Source organism: Oncorhynchus masou, chromosome 18 (assembly GCF_036934945.1).
Source record: "Oncorhynchus masou masou isolate Uvic2021 chromosome 18, UVic_Omas_1.1, whole genome shotgun sequence".
NCBI classification, from domain to species: domain Eukaryota; kingdom Metazoa; phylum Chordata; class Actinopteri; order Salmoniformes; family Salmonidae; genus Oncorhynchus; species Oncorhynchus masou.
Genome location: NC_088229.1, coordinates 54587900 through 54613769, shown reverse-complemented (window position 1 = coordinate 54613769; position 25870 = coordinate 54587900). Strand labels below are relative to the sequence as shown.

Below are 25870 nucleotides of genomic sequence, written 5' to 3'. Positions count from 1 at the left end.
CAAGTGGTGTCAGGTTTCACATCCTGCTTCACACAAGAAAATTAGGCATATTAGAATCAGGGCTATCGCTCGATGCAAGCCATTTCAATCTACGGTGTCCACAGATAGATTTATAAGCTAAAATGTTGGTGCCAGAACCACGCAGGTCCCCTAAACAGGGTGCTTTACATCGAAGTGGTTTTAAACTAAAGAGTCCCAGAGGAGTGTCACTGTCACCACGGCATTCTGTGGCCAATGACTTACACAGCCAGCCATAGGGTTGTCATACAACCACACAGCTCCAAGACCAAATCTAAAATGACACCCTATTACCCCATACAGTAAGTGATTGAAGTGAGCCAGTCCTGACCTGTATGGCACCATCATTTTCTTCTTTGCGCATATCTCTTATCGAATACTGGCTCTAATACAAACCTTTGTACAGACATATTAGTAACAGCCCTTTTCTCATTCCATTTCAAGCACTGCAATATGACCAGTGTTATGTGCTGTATCAAAACATCCAGCTCTCGCCATAAGGAGTGCACTATAGCACAGTATGTACAGTATGTCATTTGAGGTGCAGCCTAAGTGAGCCTCTGTAAACCAGAGGCCTTCATCATCACAAGGTCATCATTTCAGTTTATCTAATCAAATATTGCTGTACTTCCTGACTGCCAACCAATTGGGTCTAAGCTTCAGCTAGAGCCAACAAAGGCGGCTGGGCAGGAGAGTGTGATGGTTTTCTATCTGTGGGAGTAAAAATACAACATAAAACAGCTGTTGATTGATTTGACAGAACTTTATTGACATGTGTACAGATCACAGTCCAGGTGGCCATGCAGGAAGGGAGACTGTGTGTGCCAATGCCAGGTGGATGGGGAGGGAAATGACCTTGGAGTACTGGTCCAGAGCCAGGCTTGGTTAGTCAGTCTCAAATAAACTGATCCAAGACCAGCCCTTAAAGGCTACTATACCCGTTATGCCTCTAAAACCTTAATTACGCAGCTATTCTTTTAAAGCTACATGCTGTACGATTTCAAGTCACTCCAGTGGTCATTTTGACTAATAAAATACACCCCTTGATTAGGAGAATATATATACCATACATATTACTCCATTGTCTTTGCTTTTGTAGTTATATAGGACTTTGTAAACAAATTACTGTATGTATAGCTTTAAATCATGTATGAAAAAGTACTGTTGCTCTCATGAAATGTCGTCCCTTGATCACTATAGAAATATCATATAATTCAAGTGCTATATGCGTGTGTAACTGTACTGGAATGCATCGTGATGATCCAATGCTTTGTGGACCCACTCCTTGATGGCCAAGAAATCCAAGTGTGGCTTAATTGCAATATACACCTTATAACTGTTAATAAAGATTGAGACTATACTTAGGGGTAATCAGATGTACAGTGTGACTAGAACGGGTAGAGTGCAAAGTCCTGTGGTTGTGTTGTGCTTTTAAGTCTTGATGCTGATATATTAGGTAGGGAATGAATAACCATTACTGAAAACAGTGAACTCTTTGATAGCCGTATACCACATGGTTAAGGCCATGATGGCTGAATACATACAACAGTTTCCCCATAGTTATATTTAAATGCAGTACCAGTCAAAAGTTTGGACACACCCACTGATTCAAGGGTTGCTCTTTACTTTTGCTATTTTCTACATTGTAGAATAATAGTGAAGACATCAAAACTATGATATAACACATATGGAATCATGTAGTAACCAAAAAAAGTGTTAAACAAATCCAAATATATTTTAGATTATTCAAAGTAGGCACCCTTTGCCTCGATGACAGCTTTGCACACTATTGGCAATCTCTCAACCAGCTTCATGAGGTAGTCACCTGGAATGCATTTCAATTAACAGGTCTGCCTTCTTGAAAGTTAATTTGTGGAATTTCTTTCCTTCTTACTACATTTGAGCCAATCAGTTATGTTGTGACAAGGTAGGGGTGGTATACAGAATATAGCCCTATTTGGTAAAAGACCAAGTCCATATTATGACAAGAACAGCTCAAATAAACAAAGAGAAATGACAGTCCATCATTACTTTAAGACATGAAGGTCAGTCAATCCAGCACAGTTTCTTTAAGTGCAGTCGCAAAAACCATCAAGCGCTATGATGAAACTGGCTCTCATGAGGACCTCCTGCTGCAGAGGATACGTTTATTAGATTTACCAGCATCAGAAATTTCAGCCCAAATAAATGCATCACAGAGTTCAAGTAACAGACATCTCAACATCATCACTTCAGGGAAGACTGTGTGACTCAGGCCTTCATGGTCGAATTGCAGCAAAGAAACCACTACTAAAAGACAGTAATAACAAGAAGAGACACCAGCAATAGACATTAGACCGGTGGAAAACTGTCCTTTGGTCTGATGAGTCCAAATTTGAGATTTTTGGTTCCAACCACAGTGTCTTTGTGAGACGCAGAGTAGGTGAACGGATGATCTTCACATGTGTGGTTCCCACCGTGAAGCATGGAGGAGGAGGTGTGATGGTGTGATGGTGTGGGGTGCTTTGCTGGTGACACTGTCAGTGATTTGTTTAGAATTTAAGGCACACTTAACCAGCATGGCTACCACAGCATTCTGCAGCGATACGCCATCACATCTGGTTTGTGCTTAGTGAGACTATCACTTGTTATTCAACAGGACGATGACCAAAAACACCCCTCCAGGCTGTAAAAATGTTGTTTACATTTTTTATTTGAATTAATTATTTAACTAGGCAAGTCAGTTAAGAACAAATCCTTATTTACAATGACTGCCTACACCATCGTTGTAAAAGTTATTTGACTAAGGGCTATTTGACCAAGAAGGAGAGTGATACATCAGATGCCATGGCTTCCATAATCACCCGACCTCAACCCAATTGAGATGGTTTGGGATGGATTGGACTGCAGAGAGAAGGAAAAGCAGCCAACGAGTGCTCAGCGTATGTGGGAACTCCTTCAAGAATGTTGGAAAAGCATTCCTCATGAAGCTGGTTGAGAGAATGCCAAGAGTGTGCAAAGCTGTCGTCAAGGCAAAGGGTGGCAACTTTGAAGAATCAAAAACCTAAAATATATTTTGATTTGTTTAACACTTTTTTAGTTACTACATGATTCCATATGTGTTATTTCATAGTTTTGATGTTTTCACTGTTATTCTACAATGTAGAAAATAGTAAAAATAAAGAAAAATCCTTGAATGAGTAGGTATGTCCAAACTTTTGACTGGTACTAAGTGGTTATTGCCAAGAAAGCTTCTGACTGCTATGGAGTGAATCCTAGAGTGAATAAATCAGTAAAGAAAGTAATGACATCCACAGGACGTTGTATCCAGTGTTTCATAGACATTTCACTCTCAATTCAGCGGGATGCACAAAAACATCCTTTGTCTGGCCTAGGCATTTGAGAGTGTTAGAATGGTATGTTTCAACACAAGATACAGACTATTTCTCTGCAGAAGAAAAAAAAGACACAACATGGCATTACCAAAAGGGCTGAGGACATCGCGCATGTGAAAATAATTCTGTCGGGTGGTTGCATCCCAAAACATTCCATGAGAATAATGTATTACTAACTTACAATAAAATGCTATGAAAATGGCTGACATCCAGAGGCCTGCGGAGGAGCCCATATAGAGGGAGGAATCTGACTTTTAGGTTAAGCTTTGTGTCTGAGTGTCTTATCATGCTACACTGTCTCAGTGCTGTGACCGCTGTGACCTCTGCTGCAGTCACAGATCTCTAAGCCTTCAGTGATCACAGAGAGGGAGAGAGTGCTAGACAGAGAGCATGTGTGACAGACAGAGAGGTGGGGAAAATAAATAGGGGAAGAGGGACAGAGGTCCCAAATAATCACGCATCGTTGGGAAGGACATCACAGCAGGATTAACATGTGTGTCTGTCTCCCCTCGCTCTCCTGGCCAAACCCTTCTTAATAGTAAAGATCATTGACGATCATGGGTTTGATATTATTTAGCACCTGGATGATGCCACGGAAGCCATTTAGCTAAACAAATTGTCAAATGGGATTGAGCAATGTAAAGCAAAGTAGGGGGTTAACAAAGATTAAATGCTAGGACCTGAACCTCCCAATGGTCAGGGAGTGAGTGAAGCATGCATCAATAAATTTGACTCAACAGTACACTTTCAATTACATTGTCCAAGCTACAATCCTCAAATCAAGCATAGGGCCCTTGAGGCTCCCTTCTACCCCCACCACCTACCCACTTTGGTTTGCCCCAATGTGCTAAATAATCTGCGCCACAGGGAATGCGGCTATACCATATGCTACAATAAAATGCTACAGAACTTGGACTCAGAAAAATGTCCAAATTTCACTTTCACATGAAATCCAAAAGGTCACACGACCACACGGCGAATAACTGCCAGTCTTCTCCACCTTGGCTCAAGCAGAAGCTGTGCTTGTGAAGATTGTGAGGTATCCATACATCTTTCAGACAACCACTGCCTGCTACAGTCACGCCGCCCAAGCTCCAGGGCCATTGTTAGCATCAGTGTCTTTGTGCAGTGTGTGTGTGTGTGTGTGTGTGTGTGTGTGTGTGTGTGTGTGTGTGTGTGTGTGTGTGTGTGTGTGTGTGTGTGTGTGTGTGTGTGTGTGTGTGTGTGTGTGTGTGTGTGTGTGTGTGTGTGTGTGTGCGTGAACAGGTAAAAGAGTGTGAGGGTACACCACAGGTAAAGCAGCTAGCTCAACAGAAGCCCTCCCCCCTCCTTTCTCTCAAACTCTAAATTATTCCACCACTCCAAGCAAAGCAGTGAAACCAATTCGATCCTGGCCAGTGTCCACCATATTCTCCCTCCCTCTCTATGTTTTCTGGTGTTGGTGGGAGGGTCCATTTCCACATCCAGGGAGTTGGCAGTCAGTGAGGTGTCAGGGAAGCGCTCCTGATAGAGGGTGGTCTTCAGGGCAGAACGAGGGTCGGGACACAAAGAATTCCCTTCTTTGACGGAAGTCATATCTCCAGAAGGTACTTGGAAGGGACAAGACCTCTCTTCTTCCCACTGCTCAGCTTTAGGAAACCATCCAACTCTTCGTTCTTCCCCACACAGATCTAGTTTGAGAAAAGAAAGGTGTGTGTTTAGTACAGGTGCTTGTGCGTGTGTGTGTGTGTGTGTGTGTGTGTGTGTGTGTGTGTGTGTGTGTGTGTGTGTGTGTGTGTGTGTGTGTGTGTGTGTGTGTGTGTGTGTGTGTGTGTGTGTGTGTGTGTGTGTGTGTGTGTGCGTGTGTGCGTGCGTGCGTGCGTGCGTGCGTGCGTGTGTGTGCACGTGTTGTGTGCTTGTGCGTCAGCGTACCTGAGACTCTTTCACAGTCATCTGCCCTCTGTCACGGTCACCATGGAAACCACCCGTGACCTTCCACACACGCTCACCTGGGCGCACTCTCTGTACAAAGTTGGCGGGGAAGAAACCCAGCTTGTCTTTGCTTTTCCCCTGTGAACACACGGCAGAACATAGTTAAGATAATTAATTACACTATGCTAGTATATTCTCAGGGATGTGGTGATAAAAAGGTGTGTAAACGCCGAATGCCAATAGACAAATGGCGTATTCATGTAGATACAGCACTTTTTTATTGTTTGAACAAATGGTGTGTCTGCATGCACGCTTGTGTGCCAACGTGTTTGCGTGTAACTGTGTGAGCTGGGCAGTTGCCTTTCCATCTGGGCTCACCTTACCTCCATTAGGCCAAACCAAAAGGCAAAGCACATAAAACTTTCATTACATCCTGCTCCACTTACTGACTTACTAACTCTGCTAAACCAAAGTTGCCCAAAGATACTGATTTAAGGTCAGTTTTGCTTTACCCAATCTAATTGCTACAGGTAGAATTGGGGGAAGTTAAGATGATCCTAGATCTGTGCTTATCGGCAACTTGTACCTAGATAAAGCCATTACTCTCTCTATTGTCTAAGAACACTTCATGGAGATGTACTGTATATTAGTGATGCACCGGTTGACCTCGCATGTTTAGGGTCAGGAAATATTGTGTGGATGAAGGGAGTGTGGTGGTGGGCGGGTTGAATATAGATTAAACAATGCATTAAAATCCATAAATGTATAATTCCCGTGAAATTCATAATTATGGGCTACATTGAGGTTTTTCTTACATTATTTTTATCTGGCGTTAGTGCGTAGCCTTAGGGCCTAACTGTACAACCTGGACTCAGGGGTATGTTTTGTATGTATTAATTTGTGGATGTCTATCATTCATTTCGTATGATATGTTACAAATTGCAATTCGTACAATAAGTTACGAATTCCAATTTGTTGTGGCTAATGTTAGCTGGGTGGCTAACACTAATGTTAGCTAAGTGGCTAATGTTAGCTAGGCAAGGGGTTAGGATTAGGGGTTAAGGTTAGGGTTAAAGTTAGAAGTTAGGTTAAAGGGTTAAGGTTAGGTTTAGGGTAAGGGTAAGAGTTAGCTAATATGCTAAGTAGTTGCAAAGTAGCTAAAAAGTAGTATGTATTTACAAGTTGCTAATTAGCTATAATGCTAAAGTTGTCCAAGATAGACGTTTGTGTTATGTAACCGACAAACCACCCTACTTTCATTTTAGCCTTAAGTAACCTTCTGTCTTACCAAATGTAACATATCATACTAATTTGAGTGTCCCGTATACACATTTACTATGTTACGTCTAGTCTATGAGACCAGGCTGAACTGTAGCACACCAAATACATGCCAATTGCCAAACGCTTTTGGGAACTTGAGCAGAAAAGTTCATGACGATCCACAGGGGCAAAAAGGACAATGCCAGAGTTTAATTCAATAAGAGAAAAGCTGCAAAATGGGAAGTTACAAATAAATAGAAGGGAGGGCCAGAACAGTAGTCAAGTGTTTGGGAAAGATTTTGTAAAGTGGTAAAAGAGGATGCTAGCAGTGTCGGCTATGTTATGTGTGATGATTGTGAGGCGCTATACAAATTCGACAGTCACAAGACGGGGACTTCAAAATGGCACGTCAAAGGAACTGTACAGTTTAGATGGGTTAAATGGAATAGCTAACTGAAATTTGGACACTGACTGTTGGTCTATAACCTCTCACATAGCCTAATTTGAACTCCTGCAGAATAAAGCATTTCCTGCAGTAAAATTATACACCAAATGTACATTTTTACTCAGGAACAGGAGTGGAGAAATATGGATTTCTTTCTTTCAGCATCTTGAGAGAATGAATGCATGGTTAAGGAGTGTCTGTAAAGGTAGAGGTGCTATCTTGGTCACCATCATAAAAAATGATTGTATTCCAACCATATAGAATATATGCATCCAAGCCGAACTGAAATCTTATGAAAAACATGTTGGGTTATTTTTTTTTTTAAACATTGACATTTCTTACAACCGGTCAAACTGATTTGAAAATGTTGCATGAAAAATCTTCCCTGTTTTTCGTTGTTATTGTTTTCTCCCCGGTACATTTAAATGTATTTGCTGCGCGAACAAAGCAGAGATGAAAGAGTAAAATGAAAATAACCTTTACTCAATGTCAACTAGATTGAAACATTCATTCTATCGATTTATGAACAAGCGTTTATTTAGTCTTCTACAAAAGGTGCTATCTAGAACCAGCGCATTTTCTATATTTGTGGGTTAGGGTCGGGTGCAAGCCTCAGATTGTCACCTTATTACATACTGTATAATCAGGCGGTTGCAGATAGTGCGGGCAGGTGCAGGTGAAGAAATAGCTGACCCGTGCATCACTACTGTATGAAGTATAGTAGATCCTGTTTGAATACTTGAATGCTTTCATGTCTTTTCTGATATTGACTTGACTGGAAGGGTGAAAGCTATGTAATGGAGCCCTTAGATATACAGTTGAAGTCGGAAGTTTACATACACTTAGGTTGTAGTAATTAAAACTCGTTTTTCAACCACTCCACAAATTTCTTGTTAACAAACTATAGTTTTGGCAAGTCGGTTAGGACATCTACTTTGTGCATGAGACAAGTAATTCTTCCAACAATTGTTTTCACTTATAATTCACTGTATCAAAATTCCAGTGGGTCAGAAGGTGACTGTGCCTTTAAACAGCTTGGAAAATTCCAGAAAAGATGTCTGGCCATAATGACGATCGTTATGTTTGGAGGAAAAAGGGGGACGCTTGCAAGCTGAAGAACACCATCCCAACCGTGAAGCACGGGGATGGCAGCATCATGTTGTGGGGGTTCTTTGCTGCAGGAGGGACTGGTGCACTCCACTAAATAGATGGCATCATGAGGGGAAAAAAATATGTGGATATATTGAAGCAACATCTCAAGACATCAGTCAGGATGTAAAGCTTGGTCGCAAATGGGTCTTCCAAATGGACAATGACCCCAAGCATACTTCCAAAGTTGGGGCAAAATGGCTTAAGGACAACAAAGTCAAGGAATTGGAGTGGCCATCACAAAGCCCTGACCTCAATCCTATAGAAAATCTGTGGGCAGAACTGAAAAAGCGTGTGCGAGCAAGGAGGCCTACAAACCTGACTCAGTTACACCAGCTCTATCAGGAGGAATGGGCCAAAATTCACCTAACTTATTGTGGGAAGTTTGTGGAAGGCTACCTGAAACATTTGACCCAAGTTAAACAATTTAACCCACTGGGAATGTGAAAAAAGAAATAAACGCTGAATTAAATCATTCTCTCTACTATTATCCTCTCTACGATACATTTCATATTCTTAAAATAAAGTGGTGATCCTAACTGACCTAAAACAGGGAATTTTTTACTAGGATTAAATGTCAGGAATTGTGGAAAAACTGAGTTTAAATGTGTTGGTGTATGTAAACTTCCGACTTCAACTGTACCTATCCAAATGTGTTGCATTTTTCTAAACGAAGGAAGGAAGAACGTCAGGAAGGAAGGAAGGAAGGAAGGAAGGAAGGAAGGAAGGAAGGAAGGAAGGAAGGAAGGAAGGAAGGAAGGAAGGAAGAACGGAAGGAAGGAAGAACGGAAGGAAGGAAGGAAGAACGGAAGGAAGGATGAACGAAGGAAGAAGAACGGAAGGAAGGAAGGAAGAACAAGAAGGAAGGAAGAACGAAGAATGGAAGGAAGGAAGAAGGAAGAATGGAAGAAGGAAGGAAGGAAGGAAGGAAGGAAGGAAGGAAGGAAGGAAGGAAGGAAGGAAGGAAGGAAGGAAGGAAGGAAGGAAGGAAGGAAGGAAGGAAGGAAGGAAGGAAGGAAGGAAGGAAGGAAGGAAGGAAGGAAGAACGGAAGAACGGAAGAACGGAAAGATAGAAAAAGTATTCTAACAAAACAAAAAAATATATTTTTCACCCACCTTCCACCAGTCCTCATTGGAGTCATCAGTTACTTGCACTCGATCGCCAGGTCTGAGAGGGAAACAACAGGTACTGATTAAACACACAAACGCACACACACACACACATTCCCGGCTGCCTGTCCTTCTCAGTCTGTGGCTCCAACAGCGTTGCCAGTTACGTCTCAGACCCCCAGTGAGAAGGCAGATGGTCTGAGAGATGTGTTGGCACTGCACACCTGTCCCTCCTCTTTCTCTCACCTGCCCACTGCGACAATACCCCCTCCCCATACACACATACATTTCTCCCTCCATCCATTCTTCATCACTGCCCATTTCTTTACCTCTAACTTTTAACCTTTCATGTGGTAATGCGAAGTCTGACTTTCTGTCTGAAGATGACCGAACACGTGTGCAGGCACACATGCACACGCATAAGCACACGCACACACACACACACACACACACACACACACACACACACACACACACACACACACACACACACACAAAAGTACTATGTATTTAACTCACTGTAATTCCAGATCATTCTTCTCCTGAGGGATGAACTTGTACAGAGCCACATAGGTGTGTACAGAGTGGACGTCGATGCGCTTTGGAGTCTGGACACACACGCACACACCAAATGAGTCTAATACACACCGTTTGTATTTCATTTGATCACTTTGGTACTGTTTTCACAAGTATGTGTGTGGTGAATTTTCAAACCTCCTACTACAAATTTCCAAACTGGTAACACTTGTAATGCAGCCGGTCTTGCATTCAAAAACCTTTCATTGTGCATTCATTTTGCTTGTGGACATCTTTCACCATTGATCCAAAATATACATTTACTGTGAAATATAATGAGTACATTGGTTCACCAAAACACAAAATAATGATATCTAATAATAAATAATAAAATAATAATAATCTTCTCAATTTAGTTATTTTAACAACCAGTTAATCCAATACCAAAAAATATAATATGCATGTTTAAAAAATTGCCCATTGAACGTAGTATGCTTCAGTACTGTAAATGACAGTACATTACACTGTTTTCAATTTAGGCAATACACTTGCACTACACATTCAAATTTACTGAACATAACATTTCTGTCATTTCTGTCCCATGTGTAACCAAAGGTGTGATCATTGTCGACATCTTTCACAACGTGATCAAATGAAAGAAATAAAAGAGACAATGTTTAGCAGACACTAGTTTGAGTCCAGCCTGTCTTGAGCATTTGGCCATAGGTTCTCATCAAAATCGCAGTAAATATCCTTATTGTTCATGCGCCTGGGGAAATCCAAGCCTGACATACTTCAGGTCTGGTTTGATGTCATTTCATGCCTCATCCATGGCCTGAAGGAAAGGGGGTACACTCATTGGGATGGCAATCAATCGTAAATAGCATATATTACACTATTATGGTACTGTATTGGCCTATGCAATTTTAGTAAAACAGGGTGAACAAAAAGTCACATGGAGGTTGATGGCAGAGTTTGAAAGAGGGATAGATAGAGGGATGGTTTACATTTAGAGGTGAAGTGGGATTCAAGGTTGAAATGGAAAGAGGAAACACTTGAGAAAGAGATATGCTGACTACGCACCTTCAGACTGACCCTGTCCTCTGAATCAGCCTCACTTTCAGGAGGATTGAGAGCTAGAGGGAGAGAGAGGGGGGGGGTAGAGAGAACGAGAGAGAGAGAACGAGAGAGAGAGAAAAAGAAGATAGATCGAGAGCGGGGAAAAGAGAGAGAGAAAGAGAGTGGGAGCAGAAAGAGAGAGGGAGGGAGAGTGAAAGAGAGAGAGGGAGCATACAGATTGAAAGAGAGTAGAGATACAGAAAGAGAGAAAGAGAGAGAAAGATGGAGGGGGTCTTGTCACTTTGCAGTATAGCACAAAGACAAGGTCAGTTAGTTAAAGCATACACAGTACTTTATATCATCGGATTTATTGAAGATGGAAAAACACTGGTGAATTCACTACACACACACATGCATACACAAACACGCACACACACAGGCATATTCTCACACACACGCACACACGCATGAACAGACAGACAGACAGACAGACAGACAGACAGACAGACAGACAGACACATCACCTAGTTTTGTCAATGGAAGGCCTTCTCTGTGTAATGGATGGGTATAATGATAGTCTATAATGAAAGAGATTATTTCAGGAGAGGAGGACAATGGTTGACAGTCCAGGTTTGACTTTTTGCAAGTTCAACCAACTAGTCACGTTGATGCAACATTACATATATAACATTACATGAATTACATTTAAATGACATGACATTGATAAAGGAGTTTGAAATAATGAGGAAATAGGTTGACTCAACCATTTAAAGCCCAGGGTGTTGGGGGTTTGGAGTGAGGGTGCTTTAGAGTGAAAGGATAGGGAGGGGCAATGTTTCCTCTAAGCAACGCGAGTGCACAGGCGCTGCTTCCCTGGGACTGCCATGCACGGAAGAAATATCAAGTCGCGCAGAGAAGCATGAAGTGCTAAAGTTTCCCCCGTGAGTTAACATTAGCAATGTTTGCCTTTACTATGGGAATTGAAATAGAATCAACGCAATATTAACTACTTTCCATTTTAACATACCAAAACAAAACAAATGATGCATGCATTAGTATGCAAAACTAACTATGCAAAATATTTTGCTGTAGGCAGAACACATCGGAATAGGATTCTATTGCCCGTACTCTAAACAGACTGGTGCGCCATAACCAATCAGAGCTGCAGTAGGCCTATATGCAAATGAACCCTTGCCATATATGGATTTGTGCCATTCACTCTGAACTGGACTGTTTTACACCATGGGTTGTTGTGATTATTATGCGCTTCTTTAGAGATTAATGCAGGAGCAGCATTTAGCCACGTGTGCACATTTGTTCATATTCTTTGCTAGTTTGTGCGTTATTAGCCCAGTAATAGCTAACTTGTAGTTAGCAATGTGGGAGTGATTGCTTCCTACAAGAGTACAAACCGTGTATTTCTAGACATCTTTGAAAAGCGAGTCATACTAAGTAGCCAATAGGCAGAGGGTAGAATAATTTGTCTGATTCTCTGTAATAATGGTATAGGAATAATAATACATTTTATTTTGTAAAGTGGTTTCTTGCATCAAACAACAAAACAAGTGTTCAGTCACCTCCTTGTCTGAAGGACAAGTGGATAAACAGGTTAATGTCAAGCCCTGCGTGTTTCATGGCCTGTAGGCCTGCATCAAACACCACACATTGGCTATTACTGTAGGCTGAATGATAGAAACCCTATTTCCATGTTAAAATGTTATGGGATGCCTTTTCTCCATTGTTTTTCATGTTAGGCCACTCTGGTAGGCCTACATTATGATCAAATAGCCACAGTCGTCTACTTAGCCACTGTTAAAACTGTAAATGAAAGCAGGTACAGCCTCAGTGTTCACAGTAAACGGGCGCCGGAAGTTGCACGGATATTTCACAAGGTTCAAGTTTGCACTCAGCAGACCTGAAATTTGCTCAGTGCTGAAAAATATTAGAGGAAACATTGGGGAGGGGTTAGGAATAATAGCAAAGATGGTGGATAAATAAAGATTGTTCACTCTGGCCGTTTACCATTGAAAAAAATTGTAATTTCTAATCCACTTAACGGGGTGTGTCTTCCATAGATACCAATGATGGGTCTGGTCTGCTTAGTTCATTGAATGTATATGAACCAGAAAAAAAACAGAGAGTGGGATGTCTCACTTCCTCTTCCATCTCTAATAATAGGTTAGAAGTGAGAGGTTTAGAGGTGAGATGTTGGGGTGAGATGTCAGGTAATAGGTTAGGGGTGAGTAAATTGTGGGGAATTTGATCCAACTCACTCTCAGTCTCTGGGACAAACTCCTCCTCAACGATTGGTTGCGTTTCCAGTCCCTCCCCTACTCTCTCCACCTAAAGAAGACAAGAACAAGGTGCCAAGTCAGAGAGGGAAGAAGACAGCGTGCAAAAGGAAAGAAGCTGGGAAAATACTGATCAGTTTGAACTGTTATTGTTAGCATTTGTATATTAAAACACATTGCTTTTTTAAGTATAGTGAGAAAAATGTCAAATAGACGATTTGTATCAATGAACTCAAGTGCATGTAAGCAGTGTACCTTATGAATGGGGGACTCAGTGATGCTTCCGAAGCTAGAGCGACTCATCTGTGCCAGCGACGTTCCATAACGCAGAGCCTCATACACAGGGTCAACTCCCCCTTTATCAGACTCTAGAAACACACACACACACACACACACACACACGCACAGAGAGAGAGAGAGAGAGAGAGAGAGAGAGAGAGAGAGAGAGAGAGAGAGAGAGAGAGAGAGAGAGAGAGAGAGAGAGAGAGAGAGAGAGAGAGAGAGAGAGAGAGAACAAAACAATGTGTCAGACTAAAGACCAGATCTTGGAATGAACTAAAGGTCTATATGTAGCATCAACGCTGATCCCTCAAGCAACATGCACGCGCGCACACACACATACACACTCACTCACCTTGCGATGGTGGAGCTTCCTTGACCACCCCTAACATATCGTTAGTCAAGAGAGGGGAGCTGAAGTTCCGTTTAAAGGCCCCCGTCTAGCAGGTGAGAAGGAGAGAAGGAGAGTGGGATGAGAAGAGACAGAGAGGCGATGAATAACTGTCCCTATTTATTCATTTTGTTTAACCTTTATTTAACGAGGCAATTCAGTTAAGAACAATTTCTTTCCCTATCAGCTGAATGTGTTTTAAGCAGCGAAAGGCGGACAAACACAAGTGTCAGAAACTTTCTCACCGTAAACGGATAGTCTTGTGGTTTACAAAGGAAGATGAAAATGTATGTGTGCGTGCGCGTGCATGTGTGAATGTTTGTGCGTGCATACGTGTGTGCAGAGCGGATGCTGACTGTGTATGATATTCCCTCTGCAGTCTGTGGCCCGGGGCTCACTGTAAATTGAACAAGGAGACAGGTGGAACTCGATTCTTAGCCTTCTGCATTTCCAGTGAACTGTACCTGCACTCTCTTATCATGTCTATCTATACAGCATCGTTCACATCTCACACCCAATGTCAGCTAGACAAGCACAACAAAGCCTCGGCATTGTCGTTTGACAGAAAACCAACATTCGCCACAGTAATTCCCAAGCTGTTGGGATTAAAATAGTCCACGGACGTGTAAGGCAATGAATCACGGATTCTGATTTAGAAATAGGAACGGAATAGAACTCAAAGGTCGATCTGAGTCATTGAACGCTTTGTGTTTGACAGAGGGAGCAGTGTTGTGTCGTCGTTTTTTCCTGTACGATCCCGCCCCAGGTGCAGCATAGCTCTACTTTCATCTTTGCGGGCATCATGGCGTAAAATATATCCATATATCAACAGCTGTCATCAGTGGCTGGATGAGAGCTTATACAGAAAGGGGAAGATAAGGTGTCAGGACCACGCTAATGTGATAAGTCACTTTACCCAAGACCCGAAAGACTTGTGTTAGCTTCCGAGGTAATGCCTTGGGTTCAGTTCAGTGGGCTAACACAGTCTTGTGATGAGAACCGATAACTGAAAGCATAACATAGGACCGGGGCAGTGTCATCGACAAAATATTGTCAACCATACTCATAAAAGGTGAACCATGAACCGTCACGAGCAACCTCCTCCAAGGCGGGGAGACTCGCGTTGGCTCCAAGAGCTAATGCCTTGGTTTAGTAGTTTGGCGCGCCGACGCGGTCTTGTGGCGATAGCTGGTCGATCAGTCTCACTTCTTCCAAATATAACGTTTTGGAAACATAAATCCTAAGTTATTATATGAGCAGAGTATCCTCTCTGCATTTGATTAGATTAGTCTCATTATAACGGATATGTTATAACGGATGCGCCACCGTGAGATTTTGATAAATGAGACGAGAGGTTCCTATTGGCTGTCAAGATGGCCCCAAGGTGCTCAGCAGGGCATGTGGGGAATTGGAGGGGTGACTTTCTACTTTCTCTGGAGTGATCTAAAGTCAATTTAACGCTTATTGCTTCTCTTATTGCTTATCTTGGGGCCCTCCTCGTCCCCGTCCAAATTACAGCTTCACCTCTGATTGGTTAAAACGATGATGAGAAAGAGAGCGAGAGAGAGAGAAAAAGAAAGAGAGAGAGAAAACAAGCGAATGAGCGAGAGAGAGAATGAGAAAGAACTAGAGAGAATAGATAACTAAACTAGTTGTGTTTACAAAACTCTTGCTCGTTAATCTTGGCCGACAACCTTTATTTTGTATTATTTGGGGGTGAAGCTGAAAGGAGTGGAATTACGAACCAAACTTACCGAATCATCCCTTCTCCCCACCCCAATGGTGCCTTTATTATAATTATTGGTCTGGGCTGGGGATTGGGCTGGATTACTAATGCACCTTTGATGATATTCCCACTGGCTGGATTCAATGTGGCTCCAAGATGTCCAACCGATTAAGATTTTTTGGACACTTTTGGACAAACGCACAATTGCCCCTCTTTTGACCTCAAACGAGACTAGTGCCCAATCCTGTATTGACACCATCACTCCTAACTCCAAGCCCCCACCTCCTATCTCCTAGGCATTGTGTCGATCAGAGAGGATAGGTGTAAGCAATATGGTGGACATTTTCATCTAGCCTATCTGAAGGCTAGGTGAATTACCAGTCTCACCATATATTCCCAATTCTCACATTGCTTTTCATAATGCTTGGTCCTTGGATTTTTTTAAATACATTGTAATTGACTCTACAACAGAAGAACGCCGACAACGTCACTAAATTAAATGAATTAAAAGTTTAAAAATGAATTCAAATTCAAATCCCACTCCACAGGGGCCATGTTTAATTTGCATACAAAGTGACACAAGTGACATGGGGCGGCAGGGTAGCTTAGTGGTTAGAGTGTTGGACTAGTAACTGGAAGGTTGCACGTTCAATTCCCCGAGCTGACAAGGTACAAATCTGTCATTCTGCCCCTGAACAGGCAGTTAACCCACTGTTCCTAGGCCGTCATTGAAAATAAGAACTTGTTCTTAACTGACTTGCCTTAAATAAAGGTTAAAAAACCCCACCAACATTCATTACATACTGATCAGGGGTGGTTGGGGGGTAACACGCGTCTAAACGTATGTACAAGCTACTGTAGCATGTTGCTGCTGTCTCTCCTCCATTATGACTATGCAGCTGACACAACAAGTTTTGCTGCTGGCGGCCTTGTCGCGTCCCGCGGGAACTGTGAGCACCTCAAACACACCGCATTTCACACTGAATTAGTACCAGCGCCTGGTGCAGGGAGATGTTGATTTTTCCAACTGACTTGAGAAAATCGGATCCATACAAGAAGATGGTGAGTGGGGGGTGACAGGGGGATGGATGGGGGGAGGGGGGGGGGCAGAACAGCGCTATCTGCCTCAGCCCTCGCCTCGGCTTTTGTTCCACATATAGAAATTCAGAGTCATTGCGGATCATTTTATTATGGCTCTCACTCATCCTCTTCTTCTCTCTTTTCTTCAGCTGTTTCTCTTTGTCAGGTTGTCAATTATCTTTCTATTTCTATCCTCTCTTTTCTTTTTTTTAGCTCCTCTAGTGGAAAAACATTCATCCTCTTCTAACACGTTTGGGACTTTGAGACTACATTCAGCCCCCCGCAAGCCCCCCCCCCCCCCCAAGAAAATAATAATATTTAGACCGTAATTGTTGAGGATCGGAAAGCAGTAGATATCCAACTCTAGAACAGTCCACTACTTAGGTTGTAATGGTTGAGTACAAGACAGCTGTGGGGAAATCTGAATCTAGGGCAGTTGACTCACCTTTCCTGTGCAGGGCTGTTGGGACAGCTCAGAGGAGCACCAGAGGTGGGCGCCCAGCTTACAGGCTTTACAGCGCAGACCCTGCTTGGAGTTCCCTGCACAGATGGGAAGCCAGGTTACTACAGTACTGTACTTTCCTTTACTATACTATACTGTACATACCACACACGACAGTAGCCTCAGCTCACACACTACAATCCATTCATCAATCAATCAATCAACCAGGACTAGGTTATAAAATGTCAAAGTGAGACCCTTTTGATGAGAGATGTTATAGGCAACTGTGTATGGACAGTGTGATTATTAGCCACATCTACTTCGAACTCATCCTCAATCAAAATCCTAACTTGCCATTTGGCCACAAGAGCTCAAATTCTCGTGGAAACATTGCACTGATCACATGGGATTGATAGATTGTGTTGGATGTGCATACTGTCTCTCAGTAGTCAGTAGTCTGCCCAAAGAGAATAGCTTTTATGTGACATGATCCACCAGAAGATTATTTGCATTTCATGCCACTGCATTAAGGGAGTACTGGACCTGAATCGACCTACCCTGGATCACGTGTTTGCATTGCTGGCAGCAGGTGGGCCGACGGAATACGTGCTCCTGGAAACAGTGGGTCTTCACCAGCCGGCCCTGGAGCTGGGCTTTGGAGGTCAGGGAGAGGGAGGGACTGAGGGAGGGTGAGCGGGACGAAAGCGAGGGGTTGGGGCTGAGTGAAGGGGAGAGGGAGGGTGAGCGCTCGCAGGTCAGGGGCGTCTCCCCGAAGGGTGGTGGCAAGGAGGTCAGAGGAGGCTCGTGGATGATCCCAGAGGGCAGACGGACTTCCCCGTTGCTGGGGCGCTGGAAGAAGTTGTCCACGCTCTTGCTGCGCATCACTGACTTGAAGGACAAGGAGCGCTTTAGTCGCTGCAGCTGTGGAAAGAGAGGAGTGGAGACATTAGGTCAGCATGGATAGACAAGGGCTGGGGAATGACAAAATCACCGACAGTGATTGTTCAGAATAGCAGGGTGCACTCATTAAGGGCTGAATCGTAACTTGAGATCCATGTATGCACCTAGCAACTCCAGAATTCGAACACAATTTGACAAAGCACTATTACTTTGCTGTCTCCATGTAATGATAACGAAGGTGGTTCGGTGAACCCCTCTCGAGTAATGAGTAACCTTGCCATAGACCTGAAGAATTGTGTTAACTTCCCAAGCTAATGCATATGAGTTTATAGCGCGGCAGGCTAACATAGTCTTGTGGCACGAGACCTGGGTTTGACCACAGCCACTCACATCTACACAAGATCCCTGGTCATGACCTGTGTTCAACCCACTGGATCAAAGACATTCATTCCATCCATCCATTCATTTATTTATTCCTTCATTCAGTGACGATGAAAACAAAACGACCACAGAATTTGCTAATGGCCTCTTAAAAAAATATTATCATTTTAGCAGCAGCTAGCAACAGCTCTTCTGACTTGAATAAGGTGACAGGAGTGAGGCAGAGGGAAGCGAGAAAGAGACCCTGCAGTACCCTCTGACTGCCCTTGTCCTACAACACCACACTTGCCTTGTTTGGATCAGAATTATAGCAGATCCAGGGAACTCAAGTCAATACTCCTTAAAATTCAGATTTGATTTGTTTATTGACCGGTCTGCTCCTCCGTACTGTGATGTATTGATGCACAACAAGAAACAAACACTGGGTTGATATTTCACTCATCCGGCCGCCTCACTTTCAGTGGACTTGCCCAGGCATCTTGGCAGCAGTATTACGATTCTGCTAATGGCATAAGATTATGGGGAGTGGAAGGCAATGAGGTCCTATGGTATAATAATAAGCCACAGATTCATATATCAATAGAATGGCCTACGGAATGAGAGAGCACACATTCAGGCACACACACACACACACACACTCACACACGTTTGTTTTACTACCATTGTGCGAACCAAACTATTGACTCCCATTCAAACTCCTATATTCCCCTAACCCCTAATCCTAAATGTAACGCTGAGCCCTTAATTGAACCCTAACCTTAATCCTAACTTTACCCACAAACCCCTGAACCTAACTTCTAACTCATGGTTCTCCAACCCTGCTCCTGGAGAGCTACCTTCCTGTAGGTTTTCCCTCCAAACTCAATTATAACTAGCCTGATTCAGTTTATCAACCAGCTAATTATTAGAAGCGGGTGTGCTCGATTAGATTTGGAGTGAAAGCCTACCGGACGGTAGAGCTCCAGGAGCAGGGTTGGAGAACCCTGTCCTAACCATAACCCTGACCTTAATCGTTTCCCTCTGCCCCTGCGGAAGCTTCTTGGAGCCTGCGCTCTCTCGGAGAAACGGTCATCAATAACGTTGAGTGGGTTCCTCTTTTCCTCCCTTAAGCCATGGCTCCACTGGCACCAATTATCTTGAGTGATGAAAAGAGCGCTCTCTCTGTTGACCCATTAGCGAGCACCTCTTGCACGTGCTTTTCTACCCCGAGCTGCATCCAGGCTCATTTTTAATGGGCTTTTATAGGGTAGACTGGTGGTTCATTCAAAACAGTCTAGTTTATTTTTTTTCTCGTTCCACCACACCGTTTACACATTTGACTTCGTTTTTGTATTTAATGTATTTCATAATAGAAACACTTGAGTAAATGTGGGATTAAAAAGTATATTGGAAGCAGGTGCTTCCACACAGGTGAGGTTCCTGAGTTAATTAAGAAAATATTTTAGGCCATTATTTTGGCTACGATGGCTATGTCCACATAGGATGACAATGCCCGCATCCACAGGGCACGATTAGTCACCGAATGGTTTGATGAGCTTGAAAACGATGTATTTCAAAGCTGGAGAGTAAACCCTAAGTTTCATCAAATTCTGTAGCACATCAAATTAATTTCCTGACTTGCGACATAGAATTCTGTTCTGTCATCTACTTTACACAAAGAACCAGCAATTTCAGCCTATTTACAGTGCATTCGCAAAGTATTCAGACCCCTTGAGTTTATCCACATTTTGTTACGTTACAGCCTTATTCTAAAATGTATTAAATAACATTTTCCTCAATCTAAACACAATACTTGATAATGCCAATGCAAAAATAGGTTTTTAGATTTTTTTGCAAATCTATAAAAATAAAAATAAATCCCTTATTTACATAAGTATACCTACTCTTTACTATGAGACTCGAAATGGAGATCAGGTGTATCCTGTTTCCATTGATCATTTGGGGCGGCAGGGTAGCCTAGTGGTTAGAGTGTTGGACTAGTTCAAACGCCCAAACCCCCAAATCTGTCGTTCTGCCCCTGAACAGGTAGTTAACCCACTGTTCCTAGGCCATCATTGAAAATAAGAATTTGTTCTTAACTGACTTGCCTAGGTAAAAACAAAAATAATATCTGGAGTTGTTTCTACAACGTGATTGGAGTCCACATGTGGTAAATTCAATTGATTGGACATGATTTGGAAAGGCAGGCACATACCTGTCTATATAAGCTCCCAGAGTTGACAGTGCATGGCAGAACAAAAACCAAGCCATGAGGTCGAAAGGAATTGTTCTTGCAGCTCCGAGACAGGATTGTGTCAAGGCACAGATCTGGGGAAGTGTACAAAAACATTTCTGCAGCATTGAAGGTCCCCAAGAACGCAGTGGTCTCTATCATTCTAAAATGTAAGAAGTTTGGAACCACCAAGACTCTTCCTAAAGCTAGCCGCCAGGCCAAACTGAGCAATCGGGGCAGAAGGACCTTGGTCATGGAGGTAACCAAGAACCTGATGGTCACTCTGACAGAGCTCCAGAATTCCTCTGTGGAGATGGGAGAACCTTCCAGTAGGACAACCATCTCTGCAGCACTCCACCAATCCGGCCTTTATGGTAGAGTGGCCAGACGGAAGCCATTCCTCAGCCCGCTTGTGGAGTGCTCGGAGACCATGAGAAACAAGATTCTCTAGACTGATGAAATCAAAATTGAACTCTCGTCTGAATGTCAAGCATCCGGAGGAAACCTGGCACCATCCCCACGGTGAAGCATGTTGGGGATGTTTTTCAGCGGCAGGGACTGGAAGACTAGTCAGGATTGAGGGAAAGATGAGCAAAGTACAGAACGATCCTGAAAACCTGCTCCAGAGCCCTCAAGACCTCAGACTGAGTTGAAGGTTCACCTTCCAACAGGACAACAACCCTAAGCACACAGCCAAGACAACACAGGAGTGGCTTCGAGACAAGTCTCTGAATGTCCTTGAGTGGCCCAGCCAGAGCCCGGACTTGAACCAGATCTCTGGAGAGACCTGAAAATAGCTGTGCAGCGACGCTCCCCACCTGACAGAGCTTCAGAGGATCTGCAGAGAAGAGAGAAACACCCCAAATGCAAGTGTGCCAAGCTTGTAGTGTCATACCCAAGAAAACTCGAGGCTGTAATCACTGCCAAAGGTGCTTGAACAAAGTAAAGGGTCTAAAGGGTCTGAATACTTATGTAAATGTTATATTTCAGTTCCAATTTTATTTTCCTTCTAAAAACCCGTTTTTGCTTTGTCATTATGGGGTATTGTGTGTAGATTGGTGAGTGGGAAAAAACTATTTAATCCAATTTAGAATAAGGCTGTAACATAACAAAATGTGGAAAATGTGAAGGGGTCTGAATACTTTCTGATGTTTATAATGACATGAGTCTTGTCCTGGAGGCAGAACTGAGCAGTTTCCCCTTAGGTCAGCTGCAAAGTTAAAATGGTCTATTAGATTAATTTAAGCTTAGAGTTAGGCATTAGGGTTATCAGTGTCGTTAGGGTTAGGTTTAGGTTTAAAATCTGGTTTTATTACTTTGTGGCTGACCACTCTGCAGAGCTGCCTCCAGAACAAGATTTGTGCGCTAATATGACTACAATGATGTTAACAGTAGCTATTACGGTGAAAAAGTGAAAAAAATACCATGATATTGTTTGAGGAGAGTGCACGACAACAAAACCCTTTTATCACGGCAACTGGTTGGATACATTCACATCGGAAGGTAAATAATGTACTTACATTCAGTAATCTTGCTCTGATTCGTCACACCTTCTCCTGCTCCTCCCCTCCGGCGTATGACGTCGCCAGTATACTAACCACCGGTCCTGATTCACACCTGGACTTCATTACCTTCATCATTTTGTCTCATTTATATGTCACTCTCTTATGTTTTCTCACCATTTGGTATTCATCTTGTGTACCGGAAGCAGCAGGAAAGTCGGAAATCTCAGATGGTCGATGAACAAGGGTGTCTTCTACATCAACACCATGACCAGCTGGCTCAACTGGGGACTTCCATTGAAAAGGTTCTTCTCAATCTGCAGCGTCTCAAACACCCCTGAGAGACGTTGCAGCCAAGCATTTGAGGATACTCTAGAGCCAGTCTACCCAGCGAGCCAGCGCAACGGCCCATTCATCAACACGCTCAGGTCAGCTATGCCCGTCTGAAATGGGCTTTGGCCATCTTGGAGATAGGAGAGGAGGAGATAGATTACTATGCGGGGTTCATGGCTCTGTTTAAATGCATTTTCGATCATCCCGCGGAGGGCAGAGAGGGAGGTGAGCGTCTGCTTCAGCTACAGAAGGGGAATCAGATGGCTGCTGAGCATGCACTCACCTTCCGGACAATAGCAGCTTCCAGTGGATGAAATGTGCCGGCGCTTCGCACACTATTTAGAAGAGGTATGCGCGAGAAGGTCCAGACGGAACTGGCCAGTCGGGGAGATAACCTCGCCCTGGACGCACTCATTGCGATGGCTATCTGCGTGGATAACCTTCTCCTGGAGCGTAGGCATTCTCATCGCTTCTCTCTCTCTCTCCTTTGGCGAGTACTCGGGATCAGAGAATGAACCCTTGGAGGTAGGGGTCACACGCATTTCCGCCGCAGAGCGACGGATACAGCTGGGGCTATGTCTGTACTGTAGGCAAGGAGGACACACGCTCCAGCGGTGTCCGGTATTTCAGAATCTGGGATCCACTAGAGCAGTGGGATGGTCACATGATGTTCCATCCCCTGGACCAGGAGTGAGTATTCCAGATTCAGCTCTTCCTGCTAGACTATTTTTAGTGTCCATCACTCTGGCTGACTGTTCCTCATATACTGTGTCTAGAGACACACCTTGATCCGGCACCGGATCAAGGTCTCGACTGTCGGCCATTAGGATCTGGGACCATCACATACATCACTCAACCACTCACACTCACCATGGAGACCAATCACCAGGAAAGCATCTCCTTCTTCATCGCAAGTGTACCAGTTCACAAAATCATCCACGGCTTCCCTTGGCTCCAACGCCATAACCCTACAATCTCATGGTCATGATGAAAATCACAGACTGGTCACCTGAATGCCGGAAGACCTGCTTCCCTGTCTCCTGTGGTTCCAAGTCAGTTGAGAATCCTATGGTTTCCCTTCAGCCTACCATCCCGGAGGAGTAACAGGACCTAAAGGATGTATTCTCCAAGACCCGTGCTACTTGTCTCCCTCATCACCCCTGGGACTGTGCCATTGACCTGTTTCCAGGGCTACACCTCCGTGCAGACGCATCTACCCTCTGTCTGTGACTGAGACCCAGGCCATGGAGGATTACATTCAAAAGAGGCGCTTCAACAGGGTTTCATCCGCACATACACGTCTCCTGCATCGGCTGGTTTCTTCTTCGTGACCAAGAAGGAGGGAGGATTACACCCATGTATCGATTACCGAAGTCTCAATGACATTACCAAGAAGTATCGGTACCCTCTCCCGTTGGTGCCGCCAGCCATCGAGCAGCTCCGCTGGGCCCAGTTCTTCACCAAACTGGACCTGCGGAATGCCTACAATCTCATCCGCATCCGGGAGGGGGATGCGTGGAAGACGGCATACAGCACGATGTTTGGTCACTATGAGTATTTGGTTATGCCCTTTGGCTTAGCCAATGCTCTGTCAGTGTTCCAAGCATTCGTCAACGAGGTGTTCAGGGACATGCTCGGACGGCAGGTGATTGTATACATCGATGACATCCTGATCTTCACGACCAACCTGAAGGATCACATCACCCACGTTCGAGTAGTCCTGGAACGCCTTTTGGTCAACCACCTGTTCGTCAAGGCGGAGAAGCGCCAATTCCACCAGAGGGCTAAATTCTTCTTGGGTTATCAAATCAGCCCGCAGGGAGTGAGGATGGAGGACAAGAAGGTAGATGTGGTAAGGTCATGGCAACGGTTTTTAGGGTTTCCCATTTCAACCGCCGCTATCGCCACCCCTCTTACCTCCCTCCTCAAGGGTGGGCCTCATAGGCTGGTGTGGTCTCCAGCAGCTGACGAGGCCTTTCGTCTCCTCCGACTCCTCCGCCTCCTTGCTAAAACACCCAGATCCCACGCTACCTTTTGTGGTTGAGGTAGATACATCTGAGGTGGGCGTGGGGGCAGTTTTGTCACAAAGACAGGGTAACCCATTGAAATTGTATCCTTGTGCTTTTTTGTCCAAAAACTGTCCTCCGCGAAGAGGAATTACAACGTCGGCGATCTGGAGCGCCTGGTGGTGAAGTTGGCATTAGAGGAGTGGAGACACTGACTTGAGGGCGCCAAGGAACCATTCGTCATCCTCACCGACCATCGGCACCTAGAATACATACGGACAGCAAAGAGACTGAATCCGCCCCAAGCCAGGTGGGCCCTTTTCTTCACCAGGTTAAATTTCACGTTGACCTATCGCCCAGGTTCTAAGAACATCAAGGCCGATGCTCTGTCCCGTATCTACGATTCGGGAGAGATTCCTGTACAGGCGGCACCCATAATCTCATCCTCCCGAGTCGTGAGTCCAGTGGTTTGGGACATAGATGTGGACATCTGCCAGGCTCTAGAGAGGGAGCCCACACCCTGGAATTGTCTTCCCAAGCGCATCTACATTCCCACTGGGATAAGGGATCGGCTGCTGACCTGGGCACACACAGCTGTTGTCGCAGGAAGTCCAGGTATTACTCGCACCATCCACTCCATCGCGGAGAAGTACTGGTGGCCCACCTTGGTGCAGGTGGGCCACCAACTCCGGGTCCCCTATGTGCTCAAACCAAGTCCCCCCGGAATGCTCCAGCAGGGAAGCTCCTGCCGCTTCCCGTGACTCAGCAACCTTGGTCACATCTATCCGTTGACTTTGTAACCGATCTTCCCTCCTCTGATGATTTTCCAAGTCATGAGAAATTACTTGCTCTTCTGAGGTACTCTTCCAGCAGATCTTCCGGAATTATGGCCTTCCGGAGGACATCGTCTCTGACCGTGGGACTTTTTGGAGAAGCTCAGGGTCACGGTCAGCCTCACTTCCGGGTATCGGCCTCAGTCCAATGGGCAGGTGAAGAGGATGAACCAGGAGCTGGGGAGGTTCCTGAGGAGTCCCTGTCAGGACCAGCAGCGTGACTGGGCACGATTCCTTCCCTGGGCAGAGTACGCTCAGAACTCCCTACATCACTCCTCCATTGGGTTGACCCCGTTCCAGTGTGTTTTGGGTTTCCAGCTGGCCCTGGCACCGTGGACCCCGGTCCAGACCACGGCTCCTGCGGTAGATGAGTGGTTCCGGCATGCGAAGGGGGTGTGGAGTGACGCGCATATGAGACTCCAGTGTACTGTCCATCGTCAGAAGGAACAGGCAGACCGCCACCACAGTGAGACCCCTGTGTCCCATCCTGGGGACCGCATCTGGCCCTCTACCAGGAAACTGCCACTCCGCCTGCCCTGCAACAAACTGAGCCCCCGGTTTGTGGGGCCGTTCAAGGTTCTCCGGAGGGTCAACGAGGTGACGTACAGGTTACAACTACCCAGTCACTATCGCATATCACCCTCTTTCATGT

The 25870-nt window shown here is 44.4% G+C and overlaps 1 protein-coding gene across 1 annotated transcript in view; it reads right to left on the bottom strand.

Moving 5' to 3' along the window:
• Positions 1-1659: 1659 nt before the first annotated feature.
• The window catches only part of LOC135504835 (SH3 and cysteine-rich domain-containing protein 2-like), a 45588-nt gene continuing 21377 nt past the window's right edge, over positions 1660-25870 (bottom strand). Inside the window, exons 2-11 of the mRNA XM_064923727.1 lie at positions 17609-17972; positions 17055-17149; positions 13768-13852; positions 13389-13501; positions 13116-13185; positions 10867-10919; positions 9787-9875; positions 9274-9325; positions 5304-5441; positions 1660-5062 (exon numbers count right to left, since the gene is read on the bottom strand). Coding sequence (XP_064779799.1) covers positions 4964-5062; positions 5304-5441; positions 9274-9325; positions 9787-9875; positions 10867-10919; positions 13116-13185; positions 13389-13501; positions 13768-13852; positions 17055-17149; positions 17609-17972 — 1158 coding nt within the window. The 3' untranslated portion in view covers positions 1660-4963. The remainder of the gene's footprint in view (positions 5063-5303; positions 5442-9273; positions 9326-9786; positions 9876-10866; positions 10920-13115; positions 13186-13388; positions 13502-13767; positions 13853-17054; positions 17150-17608; positions 17973-25870) is intronic.